The sequence below is a fragment of the Medicago sativa genome, chromosome 8 (genome assembly GCF_051527215.1).
Source record: "Medicago sativa cultivar Bolivia chromosome 8, Bolivia_mono, whole genome shotgun sequence".
Taxonomy (NCBI): Eukaryota; Viridiplantae; Streptophyta; class Magnoliopsida; order Fabales; family Fabaceae; genus Medicago; species Medicago sativa.
This window is the reverse complement of record NC_140756.1, coordinates 71,724,277-71,740,274: the sequence shown is the minus strand read 5'-3', so window position 1 is coordinate 71,740,274 and position 15,998 is coordinate 71,724,277. Positions and strand designations below refer to the sequence as shown.

The 15,998-nt window shown below is 34.3% G+C and overlaps 1 protein-coding gene across 7 annotated transcripts; it reads right to left on the bottom strand.

Moving 5' to 3' along the window:
• Positions 1-8,034: 8,034 nt before the first annotated feature.
• On the bottom strand, positions 8,035-14,795 carry APK4 (adenosine-5'-phosphosulfate (APS) kinase 4). 7 transcript variants are annotated; one of them, XM_085732474.1, is made up of 7 exons: positions 14,323-14,795; positions 13,305-13,445; positions 9,765-9,914; positions 9,542-9,660; positions 9,344-9,428; positions 9,086-9,132; positions 8,035-8,594 (listed from the first exon to the last, which is right to left on the bottom strand). In XM_085732474.1, exons 1-7 carry the CDS (start codon positions 14,567-14,569, stop codon positions 8,496-8,498), a joined length of 888 nt encoding a protein of 295 aa, XP_085588600.1. In that variant the 5' UTR covers positions 14,570-14,795; the 3' UTR covers positions 8,035-8,495. The 7 variants fall into 7 exon arrangements, with proteins under 7 accessions (XP_085588600.1, XP_085588601.1, XP_085588607.1 ...); XM_085732475.1 differs by having other exon boundaries at positions 9,542-9,655; positions 9,760-9,914; positions 14,323-14,745; XM_085732481.1 differs by having other exon boundaries at positions 13,305-13,428; positions 14,323-14,691.
• Positions 14,796-15,998: the final 1,203 nt, after the last annotated feature.

The following is a 15,998-nucleotide window of genomic DNA, read 5'->3' as shown; positions in this document are numbered from 1 at the left end:
CTTAAACATTCTAATTTTTTAATCTTATCCATAAACAAGAAATTGTAAATGTTTCCACTTATAAATCAAAAGTCAATTTTTGTGGGCAACAAGTCAAAATTCAGAAACCAATAAATCCAATACTCATTTAATCAAGAATAACAATGTACCTTGGATGAAACAAATTTTGACAAGACTTTACATATCTATCGGTTATACTTCGGATTACCATGGTTATTTTCTCTTGAGAATCAAAGAGCTAACACATAAAACAAACAATAACAACAACTCATAACCCAAAAAAACATATCTTCTTCAACCCATAAACCAATACAAAACGTACAAACTCACTATTCTTCAACTCAAAAACTCATATTTTTCCTAATCCTCACTCCCACAATCACCTTTCACATGTTCTCAGCAGACTTCAGAAGATTATGCAACATTTGTAGAACCCAAGTGAAGTTTTTATCTTTTTCAGACATCAGAAAAGTAAAACCAACATAATATGTTTCTCGGTTGAGGTTACCCCAATTATCTCAAACAATGACATTCTATACACGTTGGTTTTATATGTAGAGTCCATAATAAAAATATTTGGAAAAGTGTTAAATGTAACAGCCCGATTTTTCGCTAGATTTATTTTATTATTTATTTATGTGTGTTATATGTGCTCTTATGTGATTAATTGCCTCTGTGTGTATTTTTGGTCGTGAATTGTAGAATTCAGTGTTAGAAGGGTATTTTAGTCATTTTGGACTTAAGGGTATTTGGTCATTTTGAGAGTAGGGGTAATTTAGTAATTGCGTCGAGAATTATTTTTAGTACTTAGTAAGAGTGGTTATTTTACTAAGTGCTAGGGAGTTGTAGTAATTTATTTTAATTACCGGTAGTTGACCGTTAGTGTTACATTTTACCGTTAAGTGAGTAGTAACATTTGTGGGTTAGAATAGAAATGGGTTAGGCCCATTAAGGTGTGGTGAGTTAAGCCCAATTAGATGGAACCTATATAAGCTCTAGTTGGTAGAGGAAATAGGTTTTTGCCAACATTTTCATTTTCAATTGAGAAGTGATAGAGATAGAGATAGAGAGAAGACAAGGGTTTGAAGAGGAGATCTAGAGAAGGCTAGATGGAGGTCAAACTTCAAGGATTGGAGCTAAAGTGAAGCCTTAGTGTTGATTGTGAAGAATTGAGGTAAGGGGTTAGGCTTTAATCATAATCCTTTAGTTTAATTCTACTCCAATTCTTTGCATAATTGTGGTTAAGTGCTTAATTTGATTTTGGTTGTAGAATTTCATGCTTAATTTTGTTGACATGATTATATGCATGAATTGAATGTTAATTGTGTTGTTGTTGTTGAATTTGTATGTCAAAATGGGTAGATATGAACATGATATGTTTTTGTAAGAAATTGATGATGAATGAAGTTGTGGTTGTTGAATTGTTGATGAATTCATGTTCAAATGTTGTTGTTGTTGTTTTAACATGTGTTGTTGATGAATTGATGCAATGGGTATCATTGAAATGATGAATTATGATGAGATTTGTTATTGTTGTTCAAATTGGTGAAGTTTGTGTTAAGTTCTTCATGTGAAGGACCCAAATGAAATTTTGATATATGAGGTTGTTGACTGAGTTTTTGATGTTTTTGGATGAATTGGAATTGGTAGAATTTCTGTTTTTATATTGTGATTGTGTTAGTCGAGTTGTTTGGGAGAAAACGGGTTTTCGTGTGAAATGTCGGTGTTTAAGCGTTTTTGCAAAAAAAATGATTATGTGAGGTTTGGGAGAAATGATTTTGGGATGGTTGAAACTTGAATTTTTCTGTAGATTATGATAGAGCTAAGTGTCAGGAGCGTATAGGCGAAAACGGCGTCAAAAACGGATTAACGGTTTGACTTTTATGCGCGAAAACGTGAAGGTTGAAAATCTGCCACTGTTCAGAAACGCTACTGTTCAGAAGCACTATTCAGAAGCGCTACTGTTGAGAAGCACTGTTCAGAAGCGCTACTGTTCAGACAATACGCTCTATTCTGTGTTCTTGCGCCTTTTTCTCACATTTCTGTTTTGATTTGGCTTTTGACGTAAACATGAAAGTTGTAGATAATTTTGTTAGCTTTACAGAGGCTTTGGTTTGACTTGAAAATGATTTTTGGTTTGTGAGTTATGAGGAAAATACTCCAAGGAGGTCTTAGGGAAATTTTACGAAAATTCCGCATAACTATTTCTAAGTCAACCCAAACTTTATGGAATGTTTCTTAACTTCAAACTTATGTTCTCTAAGTTCAATTAAGGTGTTTTAGAGTATTCAACTGATGGTGTGATGGATCTAACTTGTTTTGATTTGAAAATGGAAGTTTATTGAAAAGTGATAAAGTGAGACGAATTTTGTGATTTTCATGATTTCATCGCATTTGGCCGGTGAAACGTAATTGTATCCTCTACTGTACTTATAAGTAGCATAGAGGTATACTTAGTTGAGGCATTGAATCTTGTTTACTTGGTTTTGGTTTAATTGCTTCAATTATTTTAAAATGGTGAAACTAGAGACGAACTTGTCGAAAATAATCTTGAAGTCCAATTACTTGGCAAATCTTTTGTGGATAGTGTGATATGATTATATGAAGATGTGTGAATGGTTGTTAGGTGTTGAATATGATGGTTATCATAATGTGTTGTATTTTCTCCTTTATTTGAATTGCGAGAAATTATATGGAGTTGTTGAGTTGTAATGATATTGTTGATGTTGATTACTTGCATATATGTTAATTGATGGTGATATTATTGGTGAATGCATATATGCTAAATCATGATGATGAATTATGTTGTTGAATCATTATATGAAAATGACGTTGATTGTTGGTGGTGAGTTTATACATGCTAGTTTTGATGTGATTGATGATGAATGCGTGTATATACATATAGCCGTTGATTATAGCCGTTGAATTGTTGTGAACATATGCATTGTGGATTGGGTCATATGTTCATGCATCATATGTCGTGTCGGATGTTATATCCATATTGCCGTTGACCGGATACTTGTATCCATATTGCCGTTGATTATAGCCGTTGATAATGATGTTTTTGCTGCATCATAAGGTGACGACCTTGGAGGAGTTTGGTACCACATGCATCTAGAGGAGTCTAGAACATTGCATGCATTTGATTAGTTGATGAGTCCTGTCATATTTGAGTATGTGACTTGGTGAATTTGTGCATTGGTGAAATTGTTGAATGTTGTGATTATGTGGATTGGTGTATATGTACATTGGTGGATTTGTTGACGGTTGTGAATGATTGAGTTATGCTCTAACTGCATGTATTACTTGTGTGTGCTTATACACTTGGTGAATCAATTGAAGATAATTATTTTGATAATAATGATGATGTGAGATTTGTATATGTATATACGCATATGATGTGTTGATTTCTTTGATGATGATGATTACTTGTTTATAACTTTGAAATGATGAATTGTACTTGTTGAGTTAAGTATGCTAAGTGAAGAATGAGGTGAGTAATCATTTCATTGATTGTTATTGATAAATGATGAGCTTGTGTCGATGTCTTGATTAGAGATTGAATATGTCTGTTATGCTATGATAGCTTGAGGTGCAAGTAATGGGGGATATTGATCATGTGATGCTAGTATTCTAGTAGGGATGGTTATGTATATGTGATATGTATGAATCCTTGAATGCTATGTTTTTATATGTTGATTATGGTTAATGTAATGCTTACCCCCAGTGGTTTCGACCGCCTACCTGTCTGTATGGATGGGTAGACGTTGTGCAGGTTTAGTCGCTTGGTGAGTTGCTTGGTGGATGTTTGGATAGCGGGAGCTAGCCTCCGTTATCATTCTGGCGTCGTAGTTTAGGGCTCTGATTAGGTTGAGTCGGTGTCCTAGTTTTGTTGGACTATTTTATTTTGGAGATGTACTCATTGTTGAGTTTTGGAGAATTTTATGTTGATGTTATTGACCATGGCATATGTATTGATGGAGATATATGTTTGTATTCCACTGTGACTGTTGAGATATTATTATATATGCATGTTGGTTGTTGTTTAGATGAGACGTAGCGTCTATTTCTTGAATATTTGTTATATTCGCGTGTTTTATCGCTTTAATAGAAATGGGGCGTTACATTAAACAACATAGCAAATTCAGGATGAACCCAAAATATATCTTGAATAGTAATAGACTCACATTTGCTTCTACACTTGCGAACATATTTGTGCTCCTTGATAAGTCTTAATTTATAGTGTTTTTAGTCTTTGAATTAAATAAAATTTGTGGAATTTTAGTTTTAATTTAGAGCTATTTTACTACAAAGTGTTAGTTTTTATTTTCATGATCAAATAATGAAGAAAATGAAGAATTTTCAAAATTCAGAGAATCTGGTACGGCTCGTGCGCCCAAGCACACGACCCGTGCGTCGATCGTAGGATTTTCCTGTGCAAAACAAAAAATTGAGCACGACCCGTGCCTGGTCAAGCACGACCGTTTCGTCCGTTGCAGTGCCAAAGTAACTATAAATAGACCTCATTTATGAAATCAATTTCCTGCATTTTTCTTAAGCTTTTGTTCCAACAACTTATATTTCAGCTCTACTATGATCATGTGCGAGTAGACTTTTCTAGTCTTGAAATTGTTAGAATAATCTAATGATGGAATCTTGATCAAACCCAAGTCTAATTTCTATTTTATATGAATTTATGTTCTAATATGATCTCATCTCATTGTTATTAAATTTTATATCAAATATCAAATGAAGTACCAAAATGTGAAGTTTGGTATTGGATCAAATGAGGTTATACAAGACAATCAAAACATGAGAATAATCGAGAGTTTTGTGACAATAAGGTTGCACTCAAAGGGTCTCAATGATTATTAACCATGAAAATAAGTTTGATTATTATTTTGAAACACGTTCATGTATTATGAGAGGAAATATGAAATACCAAATGAACACCTTGTCCTTAAAAAGGAACTTGTTATAAAATAGAGAAATAGATAGAGAATATCAATGATTTATCATTATGATTAAAATCACAATCCTAACACACTTTATAATTCCTGATTTTTAATCAATCAAAACATTCCTCATAATCAAATTATTCCCTTCCAGCTTATTAAAGCTAAAAATTAGATTGGTAATCACATAAAGTCAAATGAGGGTAGAAATCTTTTAGCAATCATTCTTCAATATTTTGACACACTTTTTGCAAAAAATAAATAAATAAGTAAACTTTTTGGACGGAATGGATGGAAGAGGGTATGAAAGGTGGTGAGTGATTAGTGTAGTACAAGTGAGCTGCATGGTATATCAACATGTATGGAATGAGAGGTAATTGTTGTTGGATGAGTGAACAACAGTTAACTGCCATTTCAGATAGTACATAAAAACTTATTCATTTACATAAGTTGTTTTACTTAAGCTCAACGGACCCAAAATATTTTTGAGAATATAAAACTTTCCTGAATAAAAGGGTGGGAATAAAATTTTCATATGAGAATAATTTTAAGTGTAACAATCCCCGCTTCCTTTTTTTAAAAAAATAAAAATAAAAAAACTGCCCACTTCTTTAAAAAAAACTATTAACCTCCCAACTATAAAGTTTTTGAGAATATTATATTATAATATTAACCAAACATTTTAAAAAGAAAATAATATTAACGAAACATGTTTTTAAAATATTTGAGAATAAAACTCTTATCCTCATCCTCTAAAATAAACTGCCATCCTTATCTTTCCAAAACAGTTCATTAATCGAATAAATTTAGTATATTTGAAACAAACTCCTTTTAAGATTTAAACTGTAGCTGAATTTAAAATAAATTTTCCTTAAAATTGAAAACAAATTGTACTCAAATCGTTTCTGCTTTGATTTATCCAACAAGCATCCTCGTCACATACATCAAATTACGGATAATAAATAACTTCCCCTTGTATATAAGTTACTCTAAAAAAAACCGTTTCCTTTAAAAACAAAAGATAAAAATGAGGAAACATCCCGGAAACAACGTCTCTTTATAAACTGCCATTTCCGTAAGCACAAACCTAGAATCAATTCCCTTCCTTTATTATACCTACCTTTTCTCAATCATCATCACAACAATATTATTACTCATCCCTCTTCAACAAGCACACATTGATGTTCAATGATGATGACAAATGTGGTAGCAATGATGGTGGATGGTGTTGCTCACTTTGTCAATACACGTTGGGCTCTTCAAGAAAGGAGATGGTCTAATACTTTCCATATTGTCATGTCTGCTACGGTGTCTGTAACCATGCCATTTGTTCTATGCTTCTTGTCTGTTTATAATCATATGCAAAGACGAGGTGATATTGTATTTTATGCCTCTTTCTGATGTAAACTAGTATTCTAGGAACTCTTAATCATTTAGCAAATCTTATTAATTTTATTTATAATTGAAATGATATGGTATGAGATGAATTATTACGGAAGCTTTTCTTGTTAATATTGCACCCAATTTTCTTGTTCTTCTAGACTAAGATAAGTGAAGATGGAAGAAAACCATCAACCAGTTCAACCTACGAGTCCAGCATTTTTTCAAACCAAACAGTCAAAGACTGGGAAAATTTGTTGAGTGACGTAACACGTTCAATGCTCACGATAGACAAGGCTTTAAAACCACATATATTATCCTTGAAGTGTTTATTCAGTCACACCCTTTTGAGAACATATTGATCTTATAGCTAGGCATGGCAATGGGGCGGAGCGGGGACGGTTTTTACCTACCCCATCCCCAAACCCAATTCCCTGATAAAGCCCCGTTCCCCGCCCCGTACCCCAACGGGGATGAATAATTGAACCCAAACCCCATCCCAAATGGGTTCGGGTATCCCCGCCCCGCCCCCATACCCGCAGTGGATTCAGATTTTTAATAAACATAATCCCTTGGCCAAAACTAGAACATATATCATGAACCCAAAATTCGTCCGAACATACAAAAAAATTATTTCAAATAAAGTGCAGCAACCAAACAATTCGTAATCCAAATTATCAAAACCAATATGAAATTTATCAAAACCACATAATATTGTACTAGTAGATAAGAGTATTCCAAACTACCATCAAAACAACGACATAACCAAACCAATATTCCAAAACTGCCATCAAAACAACCACATAACCAAAAATATTCTACATCATTGTTCATTGAAATTGCTAACTAAGTAGATAAAAATCATTGTTCATTGAAATTGCTAACAAAAGTAGCTAGATAAGCTGCCACCACCAATGTAGTCTTCTTTCTTTCTCTTTTCTCAAAATACTATTGACCATCTTCAAAGAGGGAAGTAACGCCACTAGCTAATATTTCACCTATATAAAATATACAAGTTATAATATAAACATTAATATTTCACCTATATAAAATATACAAGTTAAAATAGGGGTAATTATGTAATTTAATATAATCGGGGCGGGTTCGGGGACGGGTTCAGGGTGGGTACATGTTTCCCCATTACCCGCCCCACCCCCATCCTTTAAAATCGGGGAAAACCCAAACCCAAACCCAAACCCAAACCCAGTCAAAGCGGATTTTCCCCGTCAAAATTGGGGCGGGTTCGGGTGGGTACCCGCGGGTACGGGTTCTGTTGCCATGCCTACTTATAGCATTGCAACCTAATTTATTATTTTTCTTTCCTGCTCTTGATTTCATTACTATTGATTCTGCACTTACTGACTGTCTTTGTATTGTTTGGAACTACGGTCATGTTTTGATTTGTGCGTTTCGAGACAAATTTTGACGTGAAAAGTAGAAGTTGCAAAGTGTATCTTCGAATACAATGCACCCACAGTCTCGTCATGGCACAAACAAACAAACATGCTATTACTTTGTTGTTCAAACTTCAATACCAATAAACAAGAACCAAGAGAGGAATAAGGCTTACCAAATCATAAGTACTTCGTTCACCATTTCAAAAGCACCCCAAACTCGGGATCACCCAAGAACAATAATTTTTTTTTGTTAAAAAGTAACTTTCTATCCACTATAGCATTTTAAATTAATAGCTACACAATTTTCAAAGGTGTAAAGGTCAACCAAAACTAGTTAACTTTGAAGAATAATTTACTGGGTCATTTCATGTATCTCAATATAATCTGAATCCCTCGGCAGTACCAGGCATCGGTACCACAGAAATCATAAGAATAACAAGAACTCCCTAGTTGCATATTACACCTACACGGCGCTATACATTCCAAACATCCATTATTGGCTAAAAGATACAAATCACATATACTAAATCCTTTCTTCCTATGTGCTTATGTCAATCAGCACCAACTTATAAATTCTTCCTCATGGCTCCGCATTATTGATTTAGTACCGAAGCAGATGTACAGGAAACGATGATTTCCTTGCAGCTGGAAGGAACAACTTTTTATGTGCCAAAATCTACACAATTTAACTACAAGCTACAAGAAAGGACCCTTTAAAACCCCATTAAAGCAAACAAAAAAGAAAGGCCCCTCTAAAGCAAAGTCAGGCCTGCAGATGCCCGCTCTTCTCCAAATAGGATATCACTGTTTCTGCCATATCTTTAGGGGACTTACAGTCACTTCCTTTCTGTTGTAATATTATCTGCAAAATAAGGAAAGCAGACTTTACAAATGAAAACAAAAAGTGAAATCAGTTAAATGGAAGAAAAAAACATTGAATGGAATCCCAGAGGCGAAAGTTCAGCAAAAGACAACAGTTTTCCCTTCAAAGTTGGACCAATGCAAGTAGAACTACAACATTTCAATTATGAGTCGGTGAGTTATTTCTTTTCCTATTTGGCAATATTATTTAAACACCATCTTTAAACCAGTAAATGATGACTCAATTTTTTTTTACGGTAATGATGAAGTTGTAATATCTTAGTAAACGGACTAATAACCTGTTACAGTGTTACTAGCTTATCAGTAAAAGATTCTTCGTTGTTTAACCTATATCTTGCCAGTTGCCAGCCATAATTGAGGTACTATTAACCATGTCAAAATGGCACTGAAAAAAATTAGTGTAACAATTCTTTCCTATTGCTATTCTCTTCATCTTTGACATAACTAAGATGAAAAATACAAAATACAAACCTCACAGCAACAGGGTGGTTCATATGGATCATCTATACCAGTGAAACCTACAGCATACAAATACACAATTCAACCCCAATACAGGAACAGGTACTCCACAATGTTGATTAGAAATTAAAAAAAATTAAGCATGGCATATATAGCTGAACTGCTGATGCTAATATTATAAAATAACAAACACAGCAGTCATAGCACCCCATTGGCAGATGATACAAAATTGGATTGCAAGTACTAATATGAAAAGTTTTACCAATATACCTTTGATCTTTCCTGCACGAGCAAGCTTGTAGAGGCCCTTTGGGTCCCTAGCTTCGCACACATGTAGTGGCACGTCTATGAAAACCTGCAACAAGTGAGCATTGTATTAGCTATGAAGAACCTCTTTTTGTTTTATAATTGTACAGTACCTGCCAAACTACCTGCATTATTTTGATCACCACAATAACGAGAACATACCTCAATGAAATCCCCTTCTGGCAGTAGTGCTCTACAAGCATCTCTATCCTTTTGATAGGGTGATATTAAACTAGTGATGCAAATAACACCGGCATCTGCAAAGAGTTTTGCAACCTCGCCTGAAATTTTCAAAATAAGATATAATTGGAACATATAGGAGAAAACATTTATGAAGCCAAGAAATCCAGTGTACATATATTTATTGAAGAAAATAGAACCTCACCAATCCTTCGTATGTTTTCTGAACGATCTTCTGCTCTAAAACTAAGATCACGGTTTAGACCATGCCGAATATTGTCACCGTCAAGGATGTAAGTCAGTTTTCCTCTGGAGTGCAAGCTTTGACTCAAAGCACATGCAAGAGTACTTTTTCCTGAAATTAATGACTAGTGAGTCTTCTTTAAAAAAAAATAATGACTAGTGAGTGCAGAACTCGAGGGTGTGCATATGGTATCTAAAAGAATGAGGAGTAATCATTTAGCTAGACATCTCTCGATAAATTAAACTCACGGATTTCAATTTTCATACAACATCAAAAAGAGAAAAATTTAGAAACAGGAAATCCATTTGCCAATTGTTGTATTTACTCTAACATGTCAGGCAGGGATAAGTAACGGTGTGAGACAGGAATTTCAATTTTAGGGAGGATTCCAGTAAAACCCAACACTCTGGGCAGGGAACTCAGAACTGTGACAGGTGGAGAACATCAGAATGTGGCTTTTGAAATAAAATCAGCTGGGCGACTAGGAGCAAGCTGAGAACATCTGAATTAGGAGGGGATGCATCGGAATTGATCGTTGATGGCCCTTAGAGCTGAGATAGTTCATTCCAAGCCTTGCTAATAAACGAAACCAAAAAATAAGTTAAGGGACCAAATTGTAACGTTAATAACTTATGGGACCAAAACGTAACCAACACATAACTTAAGGGAACAAATTGTAACGTTAATAACTTATGGGACCAAAATGTAACCAACAAATAACTTAAGGGACCAAATCATTAATTAAGCCTGGGGTTAATTATGTTTTTATTCTTTATAAAATCACCAACTTCCATTTTTAGTCCTTATAATTTTTTTCCCGAATTTTAGTCCCCTAAATATTTTTCATCAACACTTTTGATCCCTTCTATTAAATCCCAGCCTATGTGGCTAACAAAAGTCCACATGACACTTGCCATGTGGACTTTTGTAATGATGTAGAAGGTTTCTGAGTTATTAACACATATTATTATTATTATTTATAATTGAAAAAATATTAAATATTGGAATTTAGGGTTTTTAAGATAAAAAAAAATCCTCAAATTCTCCAAATCAATCACATGAACATAGTCCCAAGGAGAACAAAGAGCGAACCCAAGATCTTAAAAACTACGAAAAATATTCTGGGGATTTAAGTCAACAAAACATTATGGGAACTAAAAACAAAAGTTAATAATTTTATAGGTACTAAACATATTTGACCCTAAAGTCAGGATCCACATAACTAGTAACTACTATACAACCATGCTGATTGAGTTGCCACTATCATTGGCAGCCAGAATGACTTGGTTGCTGATGTAGTTATGCAGACAAAACACTAACTGTGCATCATCTAAAATAGAAGCTTGCTATATTGATTAAATTGCTGCTGGAAGGTTTGGAAATCTTCAAAACAGAGTTAGGCATTTAGCTTCCTCCCTAGAAAGAAAAAAAAATCAATTGGAGCGTTGAAAAATTGAGGGGTAACCTTGGCGCAACTGGTAAAGTTGTTGTCATGTGACTGTAAGGTCACGGGTTCAAGTCCTGGAAACAGCCTCTTGTGTAAAAACAGGGTAAGGTTGCGTACAATACACCAAATGGTGGGAACCCTTCCCAGACCCTGCGTATGCGGGAGCTTCAGTGCACCGGGTTGCCCTGGAGCGTTGAAAAATTCCATATGATTGCGTCAATCTTGGGTAAGCACTGTGCTCCCAGAACCAACTCACTGCACCTCCAAGGCAACACCATCACCTCAGAGGTAAATTTAGGTTGTTGAAGCTGCCAAGAAAACCTTCTATAGCTATATGAGGCATCTGCCAACATTTCATCAATCACATGGACTGTCAATAGCCTAATGTTCTCTAATTTACAACTTAATGTCTTAACTACATGAAGGTCTAAGAGATAATTCGTAATGCCACTGTCATCTACTAATGGTAGGAAATCTTCGACCTATAGGGGCCACTTACAATCTTTTTTCAATAATTTGAGACTCTAATCAAAGCCTTTATGGACACTAGCAACTGTTCAATTTCTGCAGTATCCAAACTCGATGGACTGCTTTCACACTTTGGCTCCTCCTCACCATCTCTATCACTAAGAATTGAGTGTTTTTATGTTTAAAATTGTGACACAGTAAAAGTTTCGTCACATAACATACATAATACAACTTTTTCCATCTTTTCATCCATTTCTGATGCATTGAAACTTCTAGTACTTTGTGTTTTAGACTTAATTTTGTGGACTTGCACATTGGTATTGATATTCATCACAGATTTATTAGACCCGGCGTACAGGACAATTTGATGTGTTGCTTGCTGCTATTAGGGAAATTGCACACACTTCCTGTGTGTCTCCAAAACACTACGTAACATCAGAGATATAATGTCGCCAGTTTGGAATGATATTAAACCTAGTCCTCACATAATTAAGGTGCCTCCATCACCAAGCCCTACAATCAAGATGAATTGAAGTCAACTGTACCTTGGATTCAGGTGGGTGTTGTCTTTGGAGACGAAATGTTCACACTTGTACAACCACTCCGTCAAATGGAGGAAACTTGATCTTTCCCTAAGCATTTCTAGTAATTCTCAGGCTCACGTTCGGACTTCAGCTTGTGGGTTCCCCAATTTGCTTGCAGTTGTTCCTTCCGGATGAAGCTGGTTAAACCCATCAAATCTGTCGAAGTCAGTTTTCGAACCCTTGATGAATAACAAACAGTTCTAGGTTGAGATCGAGATCCTCCAAGTATAATGCGGTGGTCGCTGAAAATTCCTAGGAATTCATTGAAGTAGTTCCTATCGAGTCCTAAGCATACCGCTCATTGTCAATAAGCTTTTCGTGAGTTAATCAAAACCCAACTCCATTATTTTAGATTCATCGCGCTTTTTTGAATAGACTGCTCTCATTCTAGCAGATTCAGCTGTATGGCCGTTTTGTCTGCATTTCAAGAACAATTATGCCTTATCCACGGGTAATCTCCAGCTTGATGGTCTAATAACAGTTGAGATGAGAATTTGGATTTTAAGGAGGACTCCGTTAAAAGCCCATTAGGCAGGGAACTCATAATTGAGAATGAATTCCGATAAAGTAGAGAGAATTGAGAGTAGAGTAGAAAGAACAGTTGTTTTCTGAAATGTTGAGATGATTTTTTTGCTTGACCACTTGGTCATGAGAAGATACAGCCATTTGCAAAGGAATATTACCACTATGTTCATACCAACTCAGCAAGTGCCAAAACAGAAACACTAAATGTATAAAATGACACAAATATGAATGAAAATAAACAAAATATGTAAGATAAATCCAACTTAAAATGCTACTTAAAGCGCAGCAGCAATTGCTGTAAGAAGTAAGAATAGTTAGACAAGAATCTACCCTATATTGTGCTTTATTTTTGCAAAGTTTCACTACCTTATATTGCTGCAGCCATTTCGCAAAGAATCTACTTATATTGCTGCACAATTGTGCTTTATTTTCGCAAGCAGACATTTGTGGACAGTAACAACCTAAAAAATCACAAACCTGAACCACTGAGACCAGTTAGCCATATAACACATCCTTTTTGCTGAAGCAGCTGCTGTCTATCACGTTTTTGAATTGGACAATCATGCCACAAAATATTCGTCGAGTTCCCAATATTTGACATCTGGTGGAGATTTTTACCTAGTTAGATAATAAATCAGTCAAAAACTGTAATCATCATTTACCCCATCACTACTCTAAGCCAAACACAAAATGACAAAAAAAAGTCAACTGTTTGTACATATGCATCAAAATTCAATGCTTGCTATACAAAAACAATTCAACCAAGCTGACCAAATTTCCAGTTTCATTGACAGCTGAAACCAAATGACACAGAAACACTCAAATCTTATCTTAATAGATGAGGACGAAAACATAGGAAAAAGAAAAATGATAAACAGAAACAACTATACATCACTAATCACTCATCCTATTACTTGTGATTGTGATTCATGACGCCTTACCTGAAAAATGAACAATCAAAACGGTAGCACTTATTAACTCCTGAGAACTAATTGAGAATCTGTTTTTTCAATCTGCAAACAGATGCATCGATTTTAAGTTGATTATTTGGCCAATTGCCACAGTATAAATTACATAATTTTCTGTAGCTACACGTTACTGAATTGTGAATGTGTGACCCACATAGCTGTACATATTTTATTTTATATGGTTCAATAGGAATCTCTTACTTCTCCATCTTTCTTTCCTAATAATTATTTATTATTATATCATTCAACTAAATGACATTTATTTTAGTTTAATTTGATTAAAATCATAAAAAAAATGTTCTAGATTCTTGAATGAGACAATTCACCTAATACGATGGTATAATGATCGTTGAAATTGAATTGAAATTGAAATTACTTAAAACTCAAACATATAGTACAAATACAAAATACGAATAGCATTTCACAAAAAGACATTGAAGATTCGAGATTCTAGATCTGGAAAGCTTTTCAATCCTACAAAGTGAAAAAGAATCTGAATTGAAAAGAAAGAATAAAATAAATAGTACCAGAAAACGAAGCACTGTTATTATCCGTGCAAGACGATTCAGAATCGTTCTTAGCCTTAATTGGCTTCAATGTGTATTCCTTTGATCTCGCACGGTCGTAGAGGAGTGTCAAGCTTCTCCGACTGCGGCACGATCTAGCCGCATTGAGTGTAGAAAACCCTAGGTTCTCCGACGCAAATTGTCGGCATTGGACCTTACGGTACACGGCGGTGCTACATGACGGTGGAAGGGATTTGACGGTGGTCATTTACGGCGGAGGAGAAAGAATTAGGCGGCAAAATGTTTATAGTGATTGAATTACGAGTTTGAAGGAAATGGTGAGGAAGATTTGACTATTGAGCTTTGATTCCGTAACCGTTTTCTGTTATTGAGGTTTCATTGATATTTGGTTGGTGCCATAAGAATTTTTTTTTTTTTTAATTCCAACCACGTCCACCAAATAATTTCGTCATTTCTTCTAAAAAAAATAAATTAATTTCGTCATTTATTAGCATTTGACATTTATAGTGAGTTGTTTTTGAAAGAAAATTATCTTAAATTATACTAAGTCATTTTAGGATATTCATAAAATTGATAAAATTAATTACATTAATAACTTCTTAATACATGTGAAATATCTAAAATAACTTAACTTTTAATAAATAAAACCCTTTTTTTTAAGTGTTAGGTCAAAGACTTCATTTATTTTTATAAAAATGAGGACCAAATTTAAGTTTTTATTTAATATAGTTATTTAAATCAATTTTAATAGCGTACAAATATTGATGAGAAATTCTTTTATAGTCACAAACACAAATGCATAGTGTTTGGGCACACACATTATAAGATTTTTTTTAATAATGAAAAAGAAATTGATAGTAAAATGATTTAGTATTTCAAGAAATGACACTTTTATGTGTGTGACCAAACACTATTTATTTGTATTTATGACTATGGAAGAATGCCTCAATATTGATATGATTAAAATTTTACTTTTTTATTTTATTTTGACGAGATCCTTGTGGAGACATGTAAGGATGGAGACGGGGACTAGACAAATGAAAACAGTTGTGATAGAATGTTAGTCTTTTTGGTAGTGAAATATTTTTTTGGTAGTGATAGGATGTTAGTCTAAGTGCACAATGGTCTATGTCTTTTAATCTAATGAATTACAAAAAATATAATTTCATTTAATGATTAAAAATAGATAGATAAATAATAATTTTTTTCACAAAGATAGATAAATAATAATTAAAAAGAAGAAAATTATTTTGTGTTTGACACGGGTACCTGCACTATTTTCATTGTGTAAGAAACTTACTTTTTTTTTAAAGAAAACTTACTACTCCCTCCGTCTCATAATAAGGGAGTCATTTATAAAAAAAAAAAATTTGTTTCTTCCCCTCTCCCTCTCTCTTCTATGAGCTGAAACCCTAATTTCTTCTCCTTCATCCACCAAAGAAGGGTGGTTTAGGGTCAATTTTTGATCCCAATTCACCCTTCTAAATCGTTTTTCTCCTTCCCTTTTATTTAAATAAGTGATTTTCACATCGAATTAGGTTTTCCTTTTGTGATTTCGTCGTCTTAGTGCGACGCTGTTTTGTTTGTCGTCTTTGTGCGACATTGTTTGTCTTTTCTCTCTCGTTCAGGTGTTTGTTCGGTTCAGATTGTCAGATCAGTTTCGATCCAGTGCAGAT